The sequence below is a fragment of the Giraffa tippelskirchi genome, chromosome 12 (assembly GCF_054371585.1).
Source record: "Giraffa tippelskirchi isolate mGirTip1 chromosome 12, T2T-mGirTip1v1.2.pri, whole genome shotgun sequence".
NCBI lineage: Eukaryota > Metazoa > Chordata > Mammalia > Artiodactyla > Giraffidae > Giraffa > Giraffa tippelskirchi.
Genome location: NC_137286.1, coordinates 38,600,198 through 38,621,831, shown reverse-complemented (window position 1 = coordinate 38,621,831; position 21,634 = coordinate 38,600,198). Strand labels below are relative to the sequence as shown.

The 21,634-nt window shown below is 43.2% G+C and overlaps 1 protein-coding gene and 1 long non-coding RNA gene across 35 annotated transcripts in view; both read right to left on the bottom strand.

Annotated features, from left to right (window-relative positions):
- Positions 1–21,634, bottom strand: part of TJP1 (tight junction protein 1) — a 338,414-nt gene that overhangs the window by 168,182 nt on the left and 148,598 nt on the right. For 3 of the 34 annotated variants that reach the window (XM_081546595.1, XM_081546596.1, XM_081546606.1), the window contains one exon: positions 3,397–3,558. The exons of 30 other annotated variants lie outside the window; for them this stretch is intronic. In XM_081546595.1, coding sequence (XP_081402721.1) covers positions 3,397–3,417 — 21 coding nt within the window. In that variant the 5' untranslated portion in view covers positions 3,418–3,558. Of the gene's footprint in view, positions 1–3,396; positions 3,559–4,404; positions 4,525–21,634 lie in introns of those variants that run through there. One more of the 34 variants, XM_081546581.1, reaches the window with a different exon arrangement.
- On the bottom strand, positions 12,300–15,960 carry LOC145528344 (uncharacterized). Its single transcript, XR_014070309.1, has 2 exons — positions 14,861–15,960; positions 12,300–12,810 (listed from the first exon to the last, which is right to left on the bottom strand). It is a non-coding gene; the product is annotated as an uncharacterized LOC145528344 (long non-coding RNA).

Genomic DNA, 21,634 nt, shown 5'->3' with positions numbered 1-21,634 from the left:
CAGCTTTCCCCAGCCCACCTCCTCCTCTCCCCCAAAATGCGCCACCCGTGGGGGTGTCCTGGTCATGCAGCTTAGTGCACAGACAGGGATGACAGGCCATGCTCTCCTCGGGTCCCCATCTCAGTGTCACCACCATCACAGCAGTGACAATGAGGGGGTGCAGCCACATGAATAAAACAAGAAGGGCCTGTTCTGAGGCCACATGGGGCCTGCGTCCTGGCTCCTCTCTGAGAAGGAGGGTGATGGGTGAGAATGGCCTGCAGGGTGACAGTGGGCCTTGTGTCACCGATGGGGTCGCTGAGCCCAGTGAAGTCCCCACTCCACACTGTTGGAACCAATCAGGCCCTCAGCTCATTGGAAGCTGCTCGAAGAGCAGTAGGGGGAGGGCGACTCCACCAGCACACCCTAGTCACGGGGCGCAATTGTCGGCAACCCTGACACAGCCTGCAGCAGCCAGAGACAATGCCAGGGCATGGCAGGAATGTACCCAATTATGAAAGAGGAGAAACCTCAGCAAATTGTTGTCTATGCTCTTTCTGAGCTGACAGAATGGCATTACAATGAGCCAGGAATGGCCAGTCTCTCAAAATCCAAGTTACTGAAATTTTCTAAAACCAGTAAAAACTAGTAAAATCATCCTTTTCAACAAATGCAGAATTAAGCATTCTTATTTGTTGGCAAACCTGATCGTTGAGCTTTTGAGGCAAAAAGTCCAATTCAGCTCCTTATTACATAAGGAATGGCTTTTAAACATGACTGCTTAACAAGTTGCTGTACCAGAAATGGCAACCCACGCCAGTATTCTTGCCTGGAGAATCCGATGCACAGAGAGTGGGCTACAGTCCATGGGGTCACAAAGAGTTGGACACAACTGAGCAGCTAACACTTTTCACCAGTATTACAGCTATTAATATACTTGCTGCTTCTAACGATGTGTGTATATATTACATACACACACACAAATATCATATAAAAGTATTACCTACTTGATTATGACATGCATATGTATAAAACAGGACCATTTCATGATCACAAAAAGTAAATACACCCATGAGAACGACATTAAAGGGAGCTGGATTTCCACTCCCTTTCTTGGTGGAAAGTAGCCTTCACTGCTGTCTATTCTTTGCTGGGGCTGCAGCACAAAACCTTGTCCAGACTGAAGGGATCTGTTACAAAAGAAACTCTTCCTTAAAGTGGATGTCCCCCCAAAGTGCCTACCCATCAGGCACTCACAGACCCTCACAAGGGGCAAGGAGTGCCACGTCTAAGTCCGGCAACCACTGTGGACCTGAAGCCGACCTTCCACTCTGGCCCAGTAAGTGTGTGGCCCAGGGGAACTGGGCCTCCAGAGAACTCAGCAGAATCCTGACACCCAGCGTACCCGTGGATACAAATGTGAGAACCCCTCATACCTGCTCTGAGGGTCAGGACCCTGCTAGGGGCAGAGCCCACACATTTATGAGGACAGAAACACATGAGAGGCCCAAGGAGCCAGTGCACTCACAAAGTGGGAGTTTCAGTTCATTCAAGTTACCTACTCATCCCTCCCTCCTGCTGCTTTTCTGTACAGTACATCCATTCCTCTTCTGCTTCAGTGTGGCACACTCAACCCTGATCTTAACTAGCTCAGGACCTTCCCTTCATCGAGGTTCACTGCTTTTACTGTTTCATGTAAAGCAATAACAGGCGTAGAAGATTTTAGAGGATTTGACTTCACATTTGACTCCAGGACATAAAACTGGAAGATCATTTCTTTTAAAAACAAATCCTTTCACTTTTTAAATTAAAATTTGCCTGTTTTCCCTAAAAGTATGGTTTCTTAAAAGCCAGTTAATTGTGACTTATTGAGAGCAATGTAAACTGACTTGATCTCCGAGGGCAGCCAGGACTTGCCCAGAGCCACGAATTCCTGGAAGGAGTTGAGATGGAGGCTCAGATGAGTACTTTGCTCTTATGTCAGATGGTTCCGATACACTCTCATCTGAGACAACGGGTCACAGTTGAGTCTACAACCACCACCTGTGCTTAGAGCGGAGATGAGCACTTAGAGGAAGTCACTGCAGGCATCTTCTGAAAGGTCCCCACAATTCCAGAGTCCACAGCATGAGTGATTTCTGATCACGCACGTCAGTGGCTAAAATGAAGAACAGTCTCCCTTTTGTATGTCTCCGTTTTCGCATTTGTTCGCACAACATTCCCGTTCTGCCTGGCCCAGCAGGGAAACTGGTGTGGGAGGAGAGCTGCCTGGGGGTTCGAGCATGCACCAGAGCAAGTGACCTGCACGTTGACTAGTGCCCTGGCCTCCCCAGCACCCTCTCCCCCACACATTCCTACACAAGGGTTACAGCAGGATAAAGAGAACAACAAATACCATGTTAGTGGGAGAGCAGCATCTCAGAAAGGCGGAAGATAAGCCTTGAGGCTGATCTGTGTCCCCTCCTGCTCTCATGCTGCAACCCCCTCTCCACCTCCACCACCAAGGTGCCTCCAGGACTCACCGCCTCCTCTAGGGCCAACACAATGGGGCCAGATTCTCCACCACCTTTTTTTCCTCTCTTGAATATTTTCCTTAGGTGTGTATTTCTCATGGGCTTCCCAGGCATCTCAGTGGTAAAGGATCTGCCTGCCAATGCAGGAGACAACGGAGACATGGGTTTCATCTCTGGTCAAGAAGATCCCTTGGAGAAGGAAATGGCAACCCACTCTCCAGTATTCTTGCCTGGAGAACCTCACAGACAGAGGACTCTGGTGGGCTACAGTCAACAGGGTCACAAAGAGTTGGACATGACAGAGTGATTGAGTGCATACCCACAGATTTCTAATGCTACATTAATGATTTAATTAGGCCAATCAATTTTCACTGGTTTAAACCTAAATCTTGGTGTTCTAGGAAATGTGTCTCTGGGCAAAGCCCTCTGGTCATGAGCATCAACCCCAGTCCTCTGACCTGCTGGTATTTCAGGGACAGGACCCCGATGTCCACACGTGATCTGGACCAAGCGACAAAGTCAGCTCCTGTATCACAAACACCTTCATCTTGTTAGCTACTCTGAAACATGTTGAGTATTGTCTTGAGAAAACAATTGTTTCTCATTAATATAGAGTTACTTTCAAAATTGCACAAGCTTCTACTACAGAGCTACACTGAAATACGTTGAGTATTGCTTTAAGAAAACAATCGCGTCTCATTAATACAAAGTCAATTTCAAAATTACACAAGCTTTTACTACATTTATTGCTTTCGTCTAAACCACATTCTCAAATATTTCTTTCTTGGTGCAATTAACTGCAACAGTTGATTCAACCATTTCTCTGTGTGTATGTACATTCAGGGTTTTTCGTCGCTAATAGCAAAGCAATAATAATAGTTGTAATAATAAAAACAGCAATGACCTTGTCCATGGTCTGTTGCATCCTTTGCAGCCAGGTAGTCCAATGCAGTGGGTAAGGAGGTAAAGCTTTAGAGCTTCATTACCTGCGCTCACATCCTTCCAGCATCACTGCTAAACCAAGGACAAGCAGCTGACTTTCTGCTCGGTTTCCTTCTCTGCTCACCTGCGGTGACACAAACGGACAGACACAGCGTCTCATCTCCAAAGTCTTTACCCAGCCAGAGTGCAACTCCCGCTGTGAGAGCAGATGCAGATTTGACCCACAACTTGCATACCTTTTGCCCCTATTCAGGAAGCTTTGGGTATTTAATAGTAATTTCCAGATAAATCAGTAAGATTTAAAAAGTGTTTCTGGACAGTAAAGTCTGACGCCCTTGCCTCAGCCCAAGCCGGCCTGAAGCTGCCCCGGAGCACCGACCAACAAGACCAAGGAAGTGAGCCCTTGCATCGATCCATGTCCCACCATGTGCTCTGCTTGTCTGTCTATGTTGTGGTTTGGAGGAGGGGAAAGAGGTGTCAGCGGACTCACAGATATATCACAGCACAGACCTTGAACACGACACGACTCTCAGGCCCCCATCCCCAGCATTAACAAGAAAAGACTTCCTGGTCGAACCTGGAGAACCTTTCCAAGATGACTTTGTGACATTCACCCTAAATTATCAGGCAACAACTCATTCAACAGGCTGCAGCAAAGGGGCCACACAGTGACCAGGAGGCACGCGTTTATCAGCACAGAGGATGGGAGGGGGACAACCGTTAAAGTTGTAACTGGGCTTAAATACAAAATCCCCAAGAGATTTAGGTGGTGGATTAAAGCTGAAGAGCAACCGTCCACAAAGTTCCACCCCCACTCCACCTAACCACCCTCCCCACATTCACAATCACGAGTACAATTCATGTGACCAATAAAGATTAAAACACCAACCACAAGGAAACCTGTTGGATCAATCTGGTGGAGGGATTTTGAGTCACTAGGAAAAGCAAACAGACCCAAGATCTGACCAACCTCCTTGCCCAGTGGCGACATCATCACTGTGGAATGCCTCCTGATGGCTGTCTGGGGCTTCTTTCAGCTTTCTGATGCTGCCACTCCTAGGGCTTCAGTGGGAGGAGTGCTCACATGACTAAGGCACTAAAACTCTTTCAAAATGGTTCTGAAAGAACTGATGTAATTAATGAAAAGACATGCCTCTCCTTGAGTTCCAGGACTTCTGCTCCCGCTGGGAAAGACGGTCTGGTAAATCTGCTTCCAATGCTAAAGTGCAGAGACCCCAGCGTGTGGAATACTGTCTATAGCCCACTGGAAGTCTACCTGCTTCCTCCGACTAATGTCAAAGAAATTCAATTTGGAATCTAATAAAAGGAAAAAACATCTCTTTCAAGCGGTGGGCTTGCCTGAGGATTTAAGAGAATGCTGGGTCCACTTCCTGCGGCCCTGGACAGCCTGCAAGGGCAACTCTCAGGGCGGGGCTTGGGGCGGCTTGTGCACAATGCCGGAGAATGTGGGGAATGCAGACTGTCCCTTTGTGTTCTCTGTCACTCTGAACTGTTCATATTACTAAACAACCTCTATTTTCTCCTCAGTCCAGAACAACTTGTGCATCATGACTGAGGCGTAAGATGACACAACAATCTCACACATTCCTTGCAGCAACCCATCTCCTTACCAGCCGCCACACAACTTTTCAGTGGTAAAATGGAGGGTTTTTCCCTTTTAATCCTGACATCATTTATTCCATCAGTGCCATTTAATACAATGACCACATAACACAGAAGAAAAAGAGGTACTTTGAGAAAGGGTTTCATTTCTGGCTCTAAGTATAAAGATAAAGCTTTTTCTTCCTTTCTTTTCCAGAGGAAAAAAATTAGTGATAAAAGAATTGCATTTTAAAGAACGGTGACTATATAAATTTTTTAGAATTTGTGCATATATTCTCTTCATCAAATATTTACAGCTTAATGAAATGAAGGACAAGACAAATTATACATGGAGCTTGATTGCCTCATATTGTTTGGGGGTGAAATTATTAAAACCATGGTCTATGGCTATATTTGGAAAGTCCCCTATACATGAATGAGTTCCATTCCAAGGGCACAATCATCCTAAGTCCAACAAAGTTAGCCTAGGTACCCAACTAACACAATCGGCTATATAGTACTGTACTGTAATAGGTTTATAATACTTTCCACACAAATAATATATAATAAAGAAACAAACACAAAAAATAAAACATTTTTAATCCTACAGTACAGTACCTTGAAAAGTACAGGAGTACAGTACAACATCTGGCACACAGGGGCTGGCACTGAATGAACAGGCAAGAAGAGTTACTGACTAGAGGAGCGAGAGGAAGTAGGAGATGGTGGAGCTGAAGGGTCATCAGCAACAGGTGACAGAGGGCAAGCGGCAGTTTCACTCACATCTGACACTGATGGAATGCACGTTTACATCTTTGCAAGTTCACAACTTGAAGGTTCGTAGGTAGGGGACTTGCTGTAATGTGTTAATAAAGTGAACAGATGATAAATATGGAAACTCTCTAAAGGTAAAGTTCTCGGGAAAAAGCCTTTAGGCCGAAAGCTACATGGGGTTTCCTTGCTGCAACAGCCACCCTACTGACTGCTCCCTCCTTGCAGAGAATCTGAAAACATACCTTCTCTCCTAAATGAGGCACGTGCTCATTATCTGTGCTTGTGACTATACCCAACTCACAAAATGGAAAGGAAATTAAACGATGATAGAAAGTAACTTCACAGAGCTGTCCATCCTAAGTGTCCTTTAAAAACAGAGCTGGAGACACCACAGAGGTCACCTTGCTCAGTGCTTCTCACATGTGGCCTGGACCATTGGGCTGGTTAGGGGGAGTGGGGGAGTGGATGTACTTACATGGCTCAGCCCTGCAGCCTGACAAATCTCAGAGGCCAGAGCCCAGGCGTCCACAATTTTAATAAGCACCTAATTCACTCTTCTCTGTACTGAATTTTGAGGGCCTTTTCAAACACAGAAACTCCAATCCAGGTTGTCCAAGGTTAGAGTGGTGAGTTGAGCAGAATGTAATCCAATAATCACAACACCACACCAACTCTGACCTAGAACACTCATGTCATGCCTCATGCCTGTGTCCTCAGTCGTCTCCGACTCTTTGTGACCCCATGGACTGAGGTCCACCAGGCTTCTCTGTCCATGGAATTCTCTAGGCAAGAACACTGGATTGGGTTACCATTTCCTACTTCAGGGGATCTTTCCAAATCAGGATTCGAATCCGCATCTCCTGAGTCTCCTATACAGGCAGGCGGATTCTTTACCACTAAGTCACCTGGAAAGCCCTACCAGAACACTCACTAAACACCAAACGTAGACAGGAGAGCAGACATGTACCTTCTCTTCACTGCCTCACAGTGACATCCAGGCTGTTCTTGTTCCACAAACTTTACTGAATACCCAGATGATACAGGCACCACTGTCACAGCAGTGCCCTCAAGGAGTTTACACCTGAGCAGAGAGAAGACATTTACACAGACAGGCACAATTCACATAGCCTGCAATAAACACAACAGGAGCAGGATGACTACAGGGACCTAGGGCTTCTAGGCAGCTGGCTCTCCTCCAGGTTCAGGTGATCAAGAAAGACTTCACACGTGGAGGCCCTGCTGGCCAGGGCAGCAGGAGGGCTGGCCGGCAAGGACAGCAAAGGCAGAGAGAACTCAGCTCGCCAGCTCACGCACTGCCCAGTGTGGACATCATGGGGCTGCAGCTTTTGGACAAAGTGAACTGAACGAGAGGTGGGGGTGGGTGCCAGGGGCAAGACCCTGCCTGTGAAAAAATACTGAAGAGTTTGCTGGATCAGGATTTTCTAAGACTGGATTGAATTCAGTTGGGTAAATGGATTCTGTTGGGAGTAAGCTGAAGTAAGACTTGGGTTTGATTTTCTTTCTGGTAAGAGAACAAAGTTTTCTCAGAATGCTGTTTTTGATAACAGATTGTATGGACTTTCTTTGCCTTTAAATGATCTGAATTTACTTTTGAGATGTCCTGTAACTTTGGTTAAGAAATAAGTATTGTCTCAAAGTGACTGTGGTCTTTGATCAAGTGTTTCAAAATTTTTGACAAACTTTCCAAATATCAAATTTCAGTCAAACTTCTTTTGACTTTCAACTAACTTTGGGATGCGTCCAAGGGCCCCTGAGGCATCTCAGAGAAATATTTTAAGTAGCATTATATTTGGTATGTTAAATTACATGGAGAGCATTATCACATGAGTGAAAAACATACTTAAAAATACACTGTAGGAAACAGAAAGAGACTCACAGACTTAGAGAATGAACTTATGGTTGCTCAGGAGAAGAATGGGGGAGGAAACAATTAGGGAGTGTGGGATGGACATGTCCACACAGTTGTATGTAAAATGGACAATCAACAAGCACCTGCCATACAGAACAAGGAACTCTGCTCGACGTTATGTGGCAGCCTGGATGGGAGGGAAGTTTGGGGGAGAATGGATACATGTATACATATGGCTGAGTCTCTTTGCTGTCCAACTGAAACTATCACAACACTGTTAATCAGCTATACTCCAATGCAAAATAAAAAGTTCAGAAAAAAATACTGTATGGATGAATATTATTAATATGGATTTTCCAAAAATTATATGAGGTTTCTAAAATTTGGATATGTCCTGGTATAATGCTAGAGTTCTAGTTGCTATCTTAAAATGCTGTCACATTAGTAATCAGGCTTCTTTATCGATTACACTGTAGTCAAATATTTAATCATGACTTTTAAGTCTTTTTGTCATTTATAGACAGTTATTGTGCTGTGATGCTGTTACAGAAAGGGCTTCATCATCAAGGAGACCCATAGGAAGGCTACTGAGGTTCCACATCCAGATGACAGCTATGTGAGGATTCCAGCCCATATGGATTAAAACAAGGAGCCATCCTGCCCCTAAGGCCCCTAGATCAGACATCCAGATTTTTATTCCCTGACAGGCAGGGTCGACGCTCCTACTCAGCCTGGAAAAAATCCCTGAATAGAGAATGAGACAGGAAGGGGGCCAGGCACCATCTTTAAAACGGGTTCCCTACCCGGACCCCACCCTAGGCCTCACAGCAGGAGGTGAGCCTCGGGAGAGGGAGCAAAGCTTCATCTGTATGTACAGCTGCCCCCTACCACATTCGGGTTAGTGCCTGAGCCTCTGCCTCCTCTCAGACCAGTGGCGACAGCATTAAGTTCTCCTAGGAGCATGAACTCCACTGCGCTTTGGAAAAACTGTCTTACACAAAACCAGTCCCTGGTGCCAGAGTGGTTGGGGCCTGCTGCTCTAAAAGAATGACATAGCCCAAGGACATGACATAAACTGATTAGAACCAGCTAGGTCCAAGATGGCAGACCAGCTGACTCTCAGCGCACGCTCACTGTAACACATGCTAAGTGACACACGCACCAGCACCATGGTCCACGATAAACAATTAGGATTAGGATGAGGATTAACTGGTTTGATCTCCTTGGAGTCCAAGGGACTCTCAAGAGTCTTCTCCAGCACCACAATTCAAAAGCTCAGTTTTCTTTATGGTCCAACTCTCACATCCATACATGACTATTGGAAAAACCATAGCTTTGACTCTATGGACCTTTGTCAGCAAAGTGATGTCTCTGCTTCTTAATACACTATCTAGGTTTGTCATACCTTTCCTTCCAAGGAGCAAGCATCTTTTAATTTCATGGCTGCAGTCATGGTCTGCAATGATTTGGGAGTCCAAGAAAATAAAAAAGTCACTACTTCCACTTTTTCCCCTTCTATTTACCATGAAGTGAAGGATACAGATGCCATGATTTTAGTTTTTTGAATGTTGAGTTTCAAGCCAGCTTTTTCACTATCCTCTTTCACGCTCATCAAGAGGCTCTTTAATTTCTCTTCCCTTTCTGTCACTAGAGTGGTATCATCTGCAAATCTTAGGTTGTTGATATTTCTCCCAGCATCTTGACTCCAGCTTGTGATTGATCCAGCCCAGCATTTTGTATGATGTACTCTGCATACAATTTAAATAAGCATGGTAACAATATAAAGACTTGACATATTGCTTTCCTAATTTTGAACCAGTCAGTTGTTTCATGTTTGGTTCCAACTGTTGCTTCTTCACCTGCATACAAGTTTCTCAGGTTTCTTACCTGCATACAGGTAAGATGGTCTGGTATTCTCAACTCTTTAAGAATTTTCCAGTTTTTCCACTATCTTCTGCCATTTTTCAAGCAACTTCATAATTCCACCTTCCCCAAACTTTTTATCTTTTTAAGCAAAGAACTGTTCCAGGTTACTTACAGTCTTCCAGGGAATTGAAATTTTTTCCATTAGGAGAATTCTGTAAAGATTGAAATCAATGGGCATCAAAGGTACATCTGGTGAATACGGAAAATGAATCAGAACTTCCCAGTTAAGCTGTAACACTTTTTTCCTGGTCATCAAAGGAACACATGATCTTGTGTTATCCTGATGGAAGATTATGTATTCTCTGTTGACTAATTCTGGACACTTTTTGTTAAGTGCTGCTTCCAGTTGGTTTAAATGGGAGCAGTACTTGTTGCAATTAATCGTTTGTTTTTCTAGAAGGAGCTCATAAGAAAACTCCCTCCCAATCCCACCATATACACAACATCACCTTCTCTGGATGAAGACTGGCCTTGGTACGGTCAGTGGTGGTTCATTTCGCTTGCCCCACAATCTCTTCCATTCCACATTATTCTACAGTATCCACTTTCTATTGCCTGTGACAATTTGTTTTTTAAAATGGGACAGTTTTGTTATGTTTAAGTAGAGAATCGCATGCAGAAATGTGGTCAAGAAGGGTTTTTCCTGTTTAACTTATGTGGAAACCAAACGTCAAACTGATGAACATAACCAAGCTGGTGTGAGTAATTTTTAACGCTTAATTTGGGTATTTTGAGTACGTTCGCTCTCTCTCCTGTGGTATAATGTTGATTGTTCTCGATTAATGTCTCAATTTGATCTCTGTCAACTTCAATCGGTCTACCCGATAGTGGAGTATCACCCACGAGCAGTCTCCAGCATGAAACTTCACAAAACACTTTGGTCACTTTCTCCATACACTGCACATTTGTTTTTGTGTGTGTTTTTATCTTTTTTTTTCTTTAATTACTTACTTAATTTTTGACTGAGCTGGGTCTTTGCTGCTGCACACAGGCTTTCTCTACTTGCAGCAATCAGGAGCTGTTCATTGTGGTGTACAAGCTTCTCAGTGCAGAGGCTTCTCTTGTTGCAGAATACGGGAAATAGTGCACTTATGCTTCAATAGTTGCACCTCATGGGCACCAGAGTACAGGCTCAGTAGTTGTGGCACACAGGCTTAGTTGCTCCAAGGCATGTGGGACCTTCCCAGACCAGGGATCAAACCCAAGTCTCTTGCATTGGTAGGCAGACTCTTAACCACTGGACCACCAGGGAAGCCCTCTACCTCTCAAAATAATTAAGCATAATATGCTGAAAATGTTGTTTTTTTCTTCTATTTTCACTATTAAAATGGTTACACAAAAATTCACCAATTTTGATAAATTTTTTTAAAAATGCATGCTAATATGAAAGCTCACAGAATACAATCTAAAAAACTATTTTGAATGAAGTTAAAGACAAAAGCACTACCAGAGCACCTCATGGAAAAAATGGAACCTTTTGGCCCACCCAATACATTCCATAACGAACTATTCTAGCCCAGTGTGCCCAGAATTCCAACATCACCTGTGTGCATTTTCACTCCTGTCATTTGAGTGACACCCCGACAGAAGCACTAGAAGAATATCAAATACAATGGGATGTTACTGAAAGGACTAAACATGGGGCTGAAAGCCCAACAAGGAAGTAGGAGAATGAGTGGGGAAGCCAGGGAGGGAGCAGAACAGATTGGATCTCACCAAATGCTGGAGCTGAAAAATGGCCAGAAAATGTGCTCATGAAAGCCAAGCACTCCTGTTCCTTGGGACCAAGAGGGAGCAAATCCACTCCCCAGGCTACGTAATCAGTCCCAAGAGAGAAATGAGATGAGAGATTTGGCAACAATGGCCATTCCAACTGGTTTGAGTTGATTCCTCATTGTAGTTTTGACTTGCATTTCTCTAAGAATGAGCAATGTAGAGTACCTTTTCATGTGTTTATTGGCCATCTGTATGTCTTCTTTGGGAAAATGTCTGTTCAGGTCTTCTGCCCATTTTTTTTAATTGAGAAAATCTAGAAACAATAATGGAGGAAATGGCAACCCCTTCCAGTTTTCTTGCCTAGAGAATCCTGTGGATGGAGGAACCTGGTGGGCTGCTGTCCATAGGATCGCACAGAGTCAGACACGACTGAAGCGACTCAGCATGCATGCATGCATTGAAGAAGGAAATGGCAACCCACTCTGGTATTCTTGCCTGGAGAATCCCAGGGACAGAGGAGCCTGGTGGGCTGCCGTCTATGGGGTCGCACAGAGTCGGACACGACTGAAGCGACTTAGCAGCAGCAGCAGCAGCAGAAACAATAAATGCTGGAGAGGATGTGGAGAAAGGGGACCCGTTTGCATTGTTGGTAGGAATGTAAATTGATATAGACATTATGGAGAACACTATGTAGATTCCTTAAAAAACTAGGAATAAAACTACCATATGACCCAGCAACCCCACTACTGGGAACATACTCTGAGAAAATCATAATCAGAAAAGACACATGTACTCCAATGTTCACTGCAGAAGTATTTACAGTAGTTAGGACATGGAAGCAACCTAGATGTCCATCAACAGATGAATGGATAAAGAAGATGTGGTACATATATACAATGGAATATTACTTAGTCATAAAAGGGAACAAATTTGAGTAGGTTGAACTGAGGTGAATGAACCTAGAACTTGTTACACAGAATGAACTAAGAAAGAGAAAAACATACATTGCATATTGATGCCTATATATGGAATCTAGAAAAGTAGTACTGATGAACCTATGGGGAAAACTGTAACAAACTAGACAGCGTATTAAAAAGCAGAGACATCAGTCTGCCAACAAAGCTCCATATAGCCAAAGCTATGGCTTTTCCAGTAGTCATATGCAGATGTGAGAGTTGGACCATACAGAAGGCTGAGCATTGAAGAAATGATGCTTTCAAACTGTGATGCTGGAGAAGACTCTTGAGAGTCCCTGGGACAGCAAGGACATCAAACCAGTCAATCCTAAAGGAAATCAACCCTGAATATTCATTGGAAGGACTGAGGCTGAAGGTAAAGCCCCGATACTTTGACCACGTGATGTGAAGAGCCAACTCATTGGAAAAGACCCTGATGCTGGGAAAGATTGAGGGCAAAAGGAGAAGAGGGCAGCAGAGGATGAGATGGTTAGATAGCACCACCAACTCAATGGATATGAATTTGAGCAATCTCCAGGAGATAGTGAAGGACAGGGAAGCCAAGCATGCTTGGGGTCACAAAGTGTCAGATATGACTTGGCAAGTGAACACCACCACAGTGAGTAAGAATCCACCTGTCAGTTCAAGGGACACGGGTTCAATCCCTGGTCTGGGAAAATTCCACATACCATGGGGCAAGTAAGCCTGTGTGTCACAATGACTGAGCCCATGTGTTGCAATTACTGAAGCCCACATGCCTAAGGCTGGTACTCTGCAACAAGAGAAGCCACCACAATGAGAAGCCTGCACACTTCAACTTGAGATTAGCACCCTCTCTTCACAACTAGAGAAAGCCTGCACAGCAATAAATATCCAGCACAGCCAAAATAAATAAATAAATTTTAAATGTTTAATATTTTAGAAGACCTGTCAAATGGTCTTGTCATCTATAAGCTGAAAGATGTACCATAAATGTATTAGGTTTATAAATAACAGTGTTATGTTTGAGATAACCTGATTACTGCACTAATAGTTTATCGTATTATGTTAGCTTGAGACTTGTTTTTCTCTTGGGATTGTAAATTTGCCTCTCACACATTTTAAAGGCTTAAAAATAAAATATACTAAACCCACAAATGTAGTATAAAATACTGGAGAGAAAAATCGTTTAACTAAAATTAATTGAAAGGTGAAAGTGTTAGTCATTCAGTCACTCCTGACTCTTTGCGACCCCATGGACTGCACCCCACCAGGCTCCCTTGTGCATGGGATTTTCCAGGCAAGGATACTGGAGTGGGTTGCCATTTCCTTCTCCAGGGGATCTTTCCAACCCAGGGATCGAACATGGGTCTCTTGCACTGCAGGGCTTCTTGACTGACTGAGCTACGAGGGAAGCCCTAAAAAATTAATTGACAACTAGTTTAATTTTATGCACAAGAATGAGGTTCATTAATGAAATAAGATTTTTAAACTGAAAAGGAAAAGGAAAACTAGCTTTTAAAAGTATTACCTCCATAAACTGGATGTCATCTATAAACACAAGTGACTGCAAAAGTCCCCTGTGAGGACAGCAGTCCCTCTGGACACGGGGACTCTCACTGTCTCCTCCCTCCACAGGCCCTCCTGCAGCTGCAGCCATGGAGGCTTTCTGGGAAAGAAGCCAGGCCAGCCCCTCCTGCTTTGAAGTGACACAGAGTAACTCATCTCATCCTCCAGGGAGACCTGGTGCCACAAGGCATTATCAAGTCATAGTCATTTTACCAAAGAGTTCACGGGGAAAAGGTCAGCAAAATTAATACTTTTTCCATATACCATGTAGCAAAAAATTTTAATTTCTTCCGTTAACTATCTCCTCCTTCTCCTCAAAAGTTCCTGCCAATTTCATTATCTCATTTGGCCTCTCCCATGACCTCTCTTCACATACATTTCTCTTTTTTTCCCCTAAATATTTATTTATTTGGCTGCATTGGTTCTTTGTTGTGGCACATGAGCTCTCTAGTTGTGGCATGCAAGCTTAGTTGCCCCACAGAATGTGAGATCTTAGTTCCCCAACCAGGGATCAAGCGTGCACACCCTGCATTGGAAGGTGGTTCTTAACCACTGGACCACCAGCAAAGTCCCTAGACACACCTGCATTCCCTATTTAGGAGAACAAAAGCTCCACAGTGGGTCACACAGTGGCCCTGATCCCCTGCCACCCTGAGTCCCCCACTCCATGTAAAAACCAACAACATGATAGCATTCTACTGCCAAGGAAATAAAATTTTTCTCATATCATTTAAAATAAAATAACTGACAACCAGCTGAGACAAAATGAGAATTAAGGAGAACAGGCCATCATAAGGGGCTTCCCTGTTGGCAAAGACAGTAAAGAATCTGCCTGCAATATGGGAGACCCAGGTTCGATCCCTGTGTGGGAAAGATCCCCTGGAGAAGGAATTAGCAACCCACTCCAGTATTCTTGCCTGGGAAATCCCATGAAGAGAATAGCTTGGAGGGCGACAGTCCATGGGGTTGCAAAAGAGTCGGACATGACTAAGCAACTAACACTTTCACAGGCCATCATAAAGGAATAGAAGTACAGCCTCTCCACTACTTGCTTACTTCTTAATGTCATCAGTTAGATCTTTGTGCTACTGAAAGCAGTCTATTAACATCACCAATGGCACTTTTCACAGAACTAGAACAAAACATTTTTTTTTATTTGTATGGAAACACAAGGACCCCAAATAGCCAAAACAATCTTGAGGAAAAAAAACAGAGGTGCAGGAATCAAGCTCCCTGGCTTCAGTCTATACTGCAAAGCTACAGTCATCAAAACAGTATGGTACTGGCACAAAAGCAGACACATAGATCAATGGAACACGACAGAAAGCCTAGAAATAAACCCATGCATCTAGTATTCTTTTAAACTACAATGAAAAGAATTAAACTGGTCAATTAAATTACAAAAAAGGCGGCAAGAGTATGCAGTGGAGAAAAGACAGTCTCTTCAGTAAGTGGTGCTGGGAAAACTGGACACCTACATGTAAAACAATGGAATTAGAACAGTCTCTAACACTATACACAAAAATAAACTCAAAATGGATTAAAGTCCTAAATGTAACATGAGACTCATCTTATGAGATAGTATAAAATTCCTAGAGAAAAACATAGGCAGAACACTCTTTGACATAAACCTCAGCAGTATTATTTTTGGATCTGTCTCCTAGATTAATGGAAAGAATAATAAAAGTAAACAAATGGGACCTAATTGAACTTACAAGCTTTTGTACAGCAAAGGAAACCATAAACAAAATGAAAAGAGAACTTATAAACTGGAAGAAAATATTTGCAAATTATGTGACCACCAAGGGCCTAATTTCCAAAATATATCAACCTTCAATATCAAAAGAACAGCCCAATGAAAAAAATGGTCAGAAGACCTAAGTAGACATTTCTCCAAAGAAGACATACAGATGGCTGACAGGCAAATAAATCAAGCTTAACTTCGCTAATCATTCAGTTCAGTTCAGTTGCTCAGTCGTGTCCAACTCTTTGTGACCCCATGAACCGCAGCACGCCAGGCCTCCCTGTCCAACATCAACTCCCGGAGTCTACCCAAACCCATGTCCATCGAGTCAGTGATGCCATCCAGCCATCTCATCCTCTGTCGTCCCCTTCTCCTCCTGCCCCCAATCCTTCCCAGCATTAGGGTCTTTTCCAATGAATCAGTTCTTCACATGAGGTGGCCAAAGTATTGGAGTTTCAGCTTCAACATCAGTCCTTCCAATGAATACCCAGGACTGATCTCCTTTAGGATGGACTGGTTGGATCTCCTTGCAGTCCAAGGGACTCTCAAGAGTCTTCTCCAACATCACAGTTCAAAAGCATCAGTTCTTCAGTGCTCAGCTTTCTTCACCATCCAACTCTCACATCCATACATGACCACTGGAAAAACCATAGCCTTGACTAGATGGACTTTTGTTGGCAAAGTAATGTCTCTGCTTTTAAACATGCTATCTAGGTTGGCCATAACCTTCCTTCCAAGGAGTAAGCGTCTTTTTATTTCATGGCTGCAGTCACCATCAGCAGTGATTTTGGAGCCCAAAAAAATAAAATCTGACACTGCTTCCACTGTTTCCCCATCTATTTGCCATGAAGTGATGGGATCAAATGCCATGATCTTAGTTTTCTGAATGTTGAGCTTTAAGCCAACTTTTTCACGCTCCTCTTTCACTTTTATTAAGAGACTCTTTAGTTCTTCTTGACTTTCTGCCATAAGGGTGGTGTCATCTGCATATCTGAGGTTATTGATATTTCTCTCGGCAATCTTGATTCCAGCTTGTGCTTCATCCAGCCCAGCGTTTCTCATGATGTACTCTGCATGTAAGTTAAATAAGCAGGGTGACAATATATAGCCTTGACGTATTCCTTTTCCTATTTGGAACCAGTCTGTTGTTCCCTGTCCAGTTCTAACTGTTGCTTCCTGATCTGCATACAGGTTTCTCAAGAGACAGGTCAGATGGTCTGGTATTCCCATCTCTTTAAGAATTTTCCACAGTTTATTGTGATCCACACAGTCAAAGGCTTTGGCATTAGTGAAACACAAATCAAAACTATAATGAGGTATCACCTCACACTGTTCAAAATGGCTAGCATCAAAAAAATCTACAAATAATAAATGCTGGAGAGGGTGTGGAGAAAAAGGAACCTCCCACACTATTGGTAGGAGTGTAAGTTGGTACAGACACTATGGAGAAGAGTATGAAGCTCCACAGAAAACTAAAATCAGAATTACTATGTGATCCAGCAATCCCACTCCCGGGCATATATCCAGAAAAGACTAAACTCTAATTTTAAAAGACACACGTACCCCAATGTTTACAGCAGCATTATTTACAATACCCAAGACATGGAAGCAACCTCAGAGTCCATCAACAGGTGAATGGATAAAGAAGATGTGGTACATATATACTATGGAGTATTAGCCATAAAAAAAGAGAGAAAGAAGCCATTTGCAGCAATATAGATGGACCTAGAAATCATCATACTAAGAGAAGTAAGTCAGACAAAGACATATAGCAGATGATATTACTTATATGTGGAATCTTTTTTAAAATGACATAAATGTACTCATTTACAAAACAGAAAGACTCACAACTAAGGCCTGGTGCAGCCAAATAGATAAATATATATTTTAAAAATATCCTCAGGATACTTCCCTGGTGATCCAGTGGTTAGGATTCTGCATTTCCTCTGCTGGGGAGCCCAGATCGATCTCTAGTCAGGGAACTAGGATCTCACAAGCTGCACGGCACAGCGAAAAAAAACCCCAAACAATCTCAAAACAGAAACAGCCCAAATGTCTATCAATTGACACATGAACAAATAAAATACGGCATATCTATATGATGAAATATCACTAGGCAATAAAAAGGAATGGTACTGATACACGGTAAGATATGGACAAAGTTTGAAAACATCATGCTAAGTGAAAGAAGAATATACTACTCCATTAATATGAAATGCTGGAAACTAATAAATCTACAGAGACATAAAATAGATTAATGGTTCTGCAGGGTAGAGTCAGACATGAGTGATTAAGCACAGCATATCAAGTAACGTCTCACCTTCTCTGAAGGTTGTTTTTGGGCTTCCCAGGTGGTGGTAAAGAATCCATCTGCCAATCCAAGAGACAAGCGACGCAGGTTTGATTCCTGGGTTGGGAAGATCCCCTGGAGGAGGAAATGGCAACCCACTCCAGTACTCTTCCTTGGGAAATTGCATGGACAGAGGAGCCTAGTGGGCTACAGTCCATGGTGTCACAAGAGGTGGACACAACTGAGCAGTATTTGGGGGGTTGGCAGAGGCAAACAGGGAGGTTAATGGGTAGTGACTACTGATGAGCCCAGGATTTCTCTAAGGTGATGAAAAAGTTTTAAAATCAGACTGTAGTGAGAGCTGCATAACTCTGTCAAAATGTTAAAAACCACTGAAATGTATACTTTAAATAGGTAAACTGTATTTTATGTGAATATCTCAATAAAGTTGCCATATAAAAATTAGTAATCATCATTTCTAACCTACTCTACACTAAATAATCTTAATTTTTAAAACTTTTAATGATTTATTTGTTAGTTTTCTATGATCCATTTTTCTTTTTTTCATATCCTTTAAGAGATGATAGCTGAATTACAGAACACATTTAATCTAGAACAGGGGTCAGCAAACTACAAGCTGAGAACCAAACAGAGCTCAGAATGGTGTTTTATTATTTTAAAGGGTTAATTAAAAAAAGGAATATACTACAGACACCATGCTTGGTCCACAAAGCCTAAAGTATTTGCTGTCTGGTTGTTACAGAGGTTTGCTGATGCATGACCTAGAACAACAGTGAATCTGCACAGTATGCTCATCATAAAACAGACAGAAACATGTTCACTTTGATCCACATTAATGTTGTGACTGTGTTTAATGGGCAGAGGAAGAATAAAGGGACTGTTGTTAAACTCTTAATACACTAATATAACCCATTTTAAATGCCTGTATTCCAGGGTATGAATCACCATAGGTGACCTGGCAAAACTGGTGACTACATGCACAGTTGCCTCATCCTGAAGAGGGAAGAGGTGCTGACTCAGGCAGGTGCACCACTCAGAGTCTCTTAGAGGTTATTTTGCAAAATCCGTCAGGTTTTGGCCAAATCATCTCGCAGCAATAGAGTCAAGGATGTACCATCGGGACTGTGAACATGTGTGAAGGAAACCTGACTCAGAACTGCAGTCAGGAAGCTGGGAAGGAGCATGCTGGCCCAGCCTCAAGGTCCCCGCCTGTGGCCCCAGGGAAGCCCCTCACGCTGCACTCCAGTTTTCCTGCAGTGACCTCTGTTTCAAACAGCCCCTCCCAGTCTCCTCCTTTCCTCCACAGAGAACACTCTCCTCCTCTGTTCCCTGCACTTGTCTCAGGGCCACCAGGGTGCTTGCCGCGAAAGGTGATTCCACTGCTGTTTTGAATAAACTCATCTCTGCTGAAATAAAATAGCTCTTTGCTCTGCTAGAGGTTGACAATACCTGAACCCTGAAAGTCCTCATCCTTCCATCCCCACCCGTTAGTCCCCACCCATCCTTCTGTCCCCATCCTAATAGCAGAGGCAGACAGAACTCAGGCTCTGCTGACGAGCCACCCAGCCTGCACCTGTGACGTCATTCCTGACCCTGGGATCAGATGACCAGTGAACACAGGTAAGCACACAGCCTGATGCCGGGAACAGAGGGCCCTCAGGTTACATTTGGGGCCAAGACAGTCAGCAAGTCCTGCTGAATGTCTGCTCTGTGCCTGGTCCAGAGATACAAACGGGGAAGGTGTGGAACCCCCTCCAGAAGTTCAGGATCTAGAGAGAGAAAGAAGCCTTCCTCGGCAGGGCAAGGGTCCACAGGAGTGCAAGTAAGACAAGAAGACAGGATAGGCAGGTGGGGGTGTCTCAGATCGCTTCTAAGAGGAGGTGTTGGCAGAGCAGAGGAGAGGGATGAGAGCTGGCACACCCAGGAAGTGGCTGGAGAGAGGAGGGACAGGGCACCGAGCGTCTGCCACTGAGAACCTGAGAACAGGTGGCTCCCCTCTACGCTCCACAGCGTCGTGGGGTCAATCACCTCTCCTGGAGATCACAACATGGACACGGGTCCCTCTGAACAATCCCTGACCAGCAGGTGGTTGCCATTTGGTTTGATCATTCTTACTTTCATAATCACACCATGTCCTCTTGACTATTACAGTCAGATCTTTTTTTTTTAAGTTGACATGCTGTACTTTCATTTTTATTCAGTTCAAGAAATTTTCTTTTCCTTTTTTGTTTTTTTGGCGATGAGGCATATACGATCTGGAGAAGGCAATGGCAACCCACTCCAGTACTCTTGCCTGGAAAATCCCATGGACGGAGGAGCCTGGTAGGCTGCAGTCCATGGGGTCGCTAAGAGTCCGACACGACTGAGCGACTTCACTTTCACTTTTCACTTTCATGCATTGGAGAAGGAAATGGCAACCCACTCCAGTGTTCTTGCCTAGAGAATCCCAGGGACAGGGGAGCCTGGTGGGCTGCAGTCCATGGGGTCGCTAAGAGTCCACGACTGAGCGACTTCACTTTCACTTTTCACTTTCATGCATTGGAGAAGGAAATGGCAACCCACTCCAGTGTTCTTGCCTAGAGAATCCCAGGGACGGGGGAGCCTGGTGGGCTGCCGGCTATGGGGTTGCACCGAGTCGGACACGACTGAAGCGACTTAGCAGCATGTACGATCTTACTTCCTCAAGCGGGGAGCAAGAGAAACGTGCAGTCTTAACCACCTGACCACCAGCGAAGTCCCAGTCAGATCCTCTTATACTGTTCACATATTAAGTACCAGCCTATAATTCCATATTCTCTATATATTTAATTCTATATTTAATTTGATTTTTCTTAATAACGTGAAATAAAAAAACTATACACATCTTAAATAATATGGAAAAATAAGCCATGAGTTTCTGATTGAACCCCCGAGTTCACATCAATTCCAAAAACAACTCCACTTTCAAGAGTTAGAAGATAAATAGGAAAAAAAGTCCAAATGGTAAATAAAAATTTTTAACTGTCACATTGGATTCTTTAATTAAATCATGGAGATCTTTGAAATTTTATTTTGTAAGAAAATCAGAAAATGGGAAACAAACTGGCCATTAAAAAATGCAATTTAAAAAACCTTTTCACTGAAAGAAATGCAGCATTTTATTTTTTTTCCCTTGCTGGTCATTTGAAAGTTATAGGTGCAACTGAATGTGAATTAATACTTCAGTGTCATTAGTTTGTATTTTGTTCTAACAGTCCAAATGGTAGAAGAAATCATTGGTAAAGATAAAACAAACTCAGTTAATTACATGGAAACAATCAAGAGTCAGGTTTAATTTAATTTCATTTATCTAATAAAAATTTATAATGCAGCTCTATCAATACTAAACTTAAGAAAAAATTCATTAATTTATCTATTTAGTTTTGGCTCAGCTGGGTCTTCGTGGCTGCATGCAAGCGTTTTCTTTGCAGTCCTCAGGCTTCTCGTTGTGGTGGCTTCTTTCGTGGTAAGAGCACGGGCTCTAGAGCGGGGGCTCAGTAGTTACATTTCACAGGCTTAGCTGCCCCATGACATGTGGAGTCTTCCCAGACCAGGGATCAAACCTGCATCCCCTACATTGGCAGGTGAATTATTAATCACAGAAATACCAGGGAAGTCCCGGGTCAGGCTTGAATTTAAAAAGAACCTTTCTAGAATATTAAAAATCAATGTTACCTCAATTAAAAAATGTTCTTAATAAAAAATAAATTAAAAATAAAAAGAAACTTTCTATAC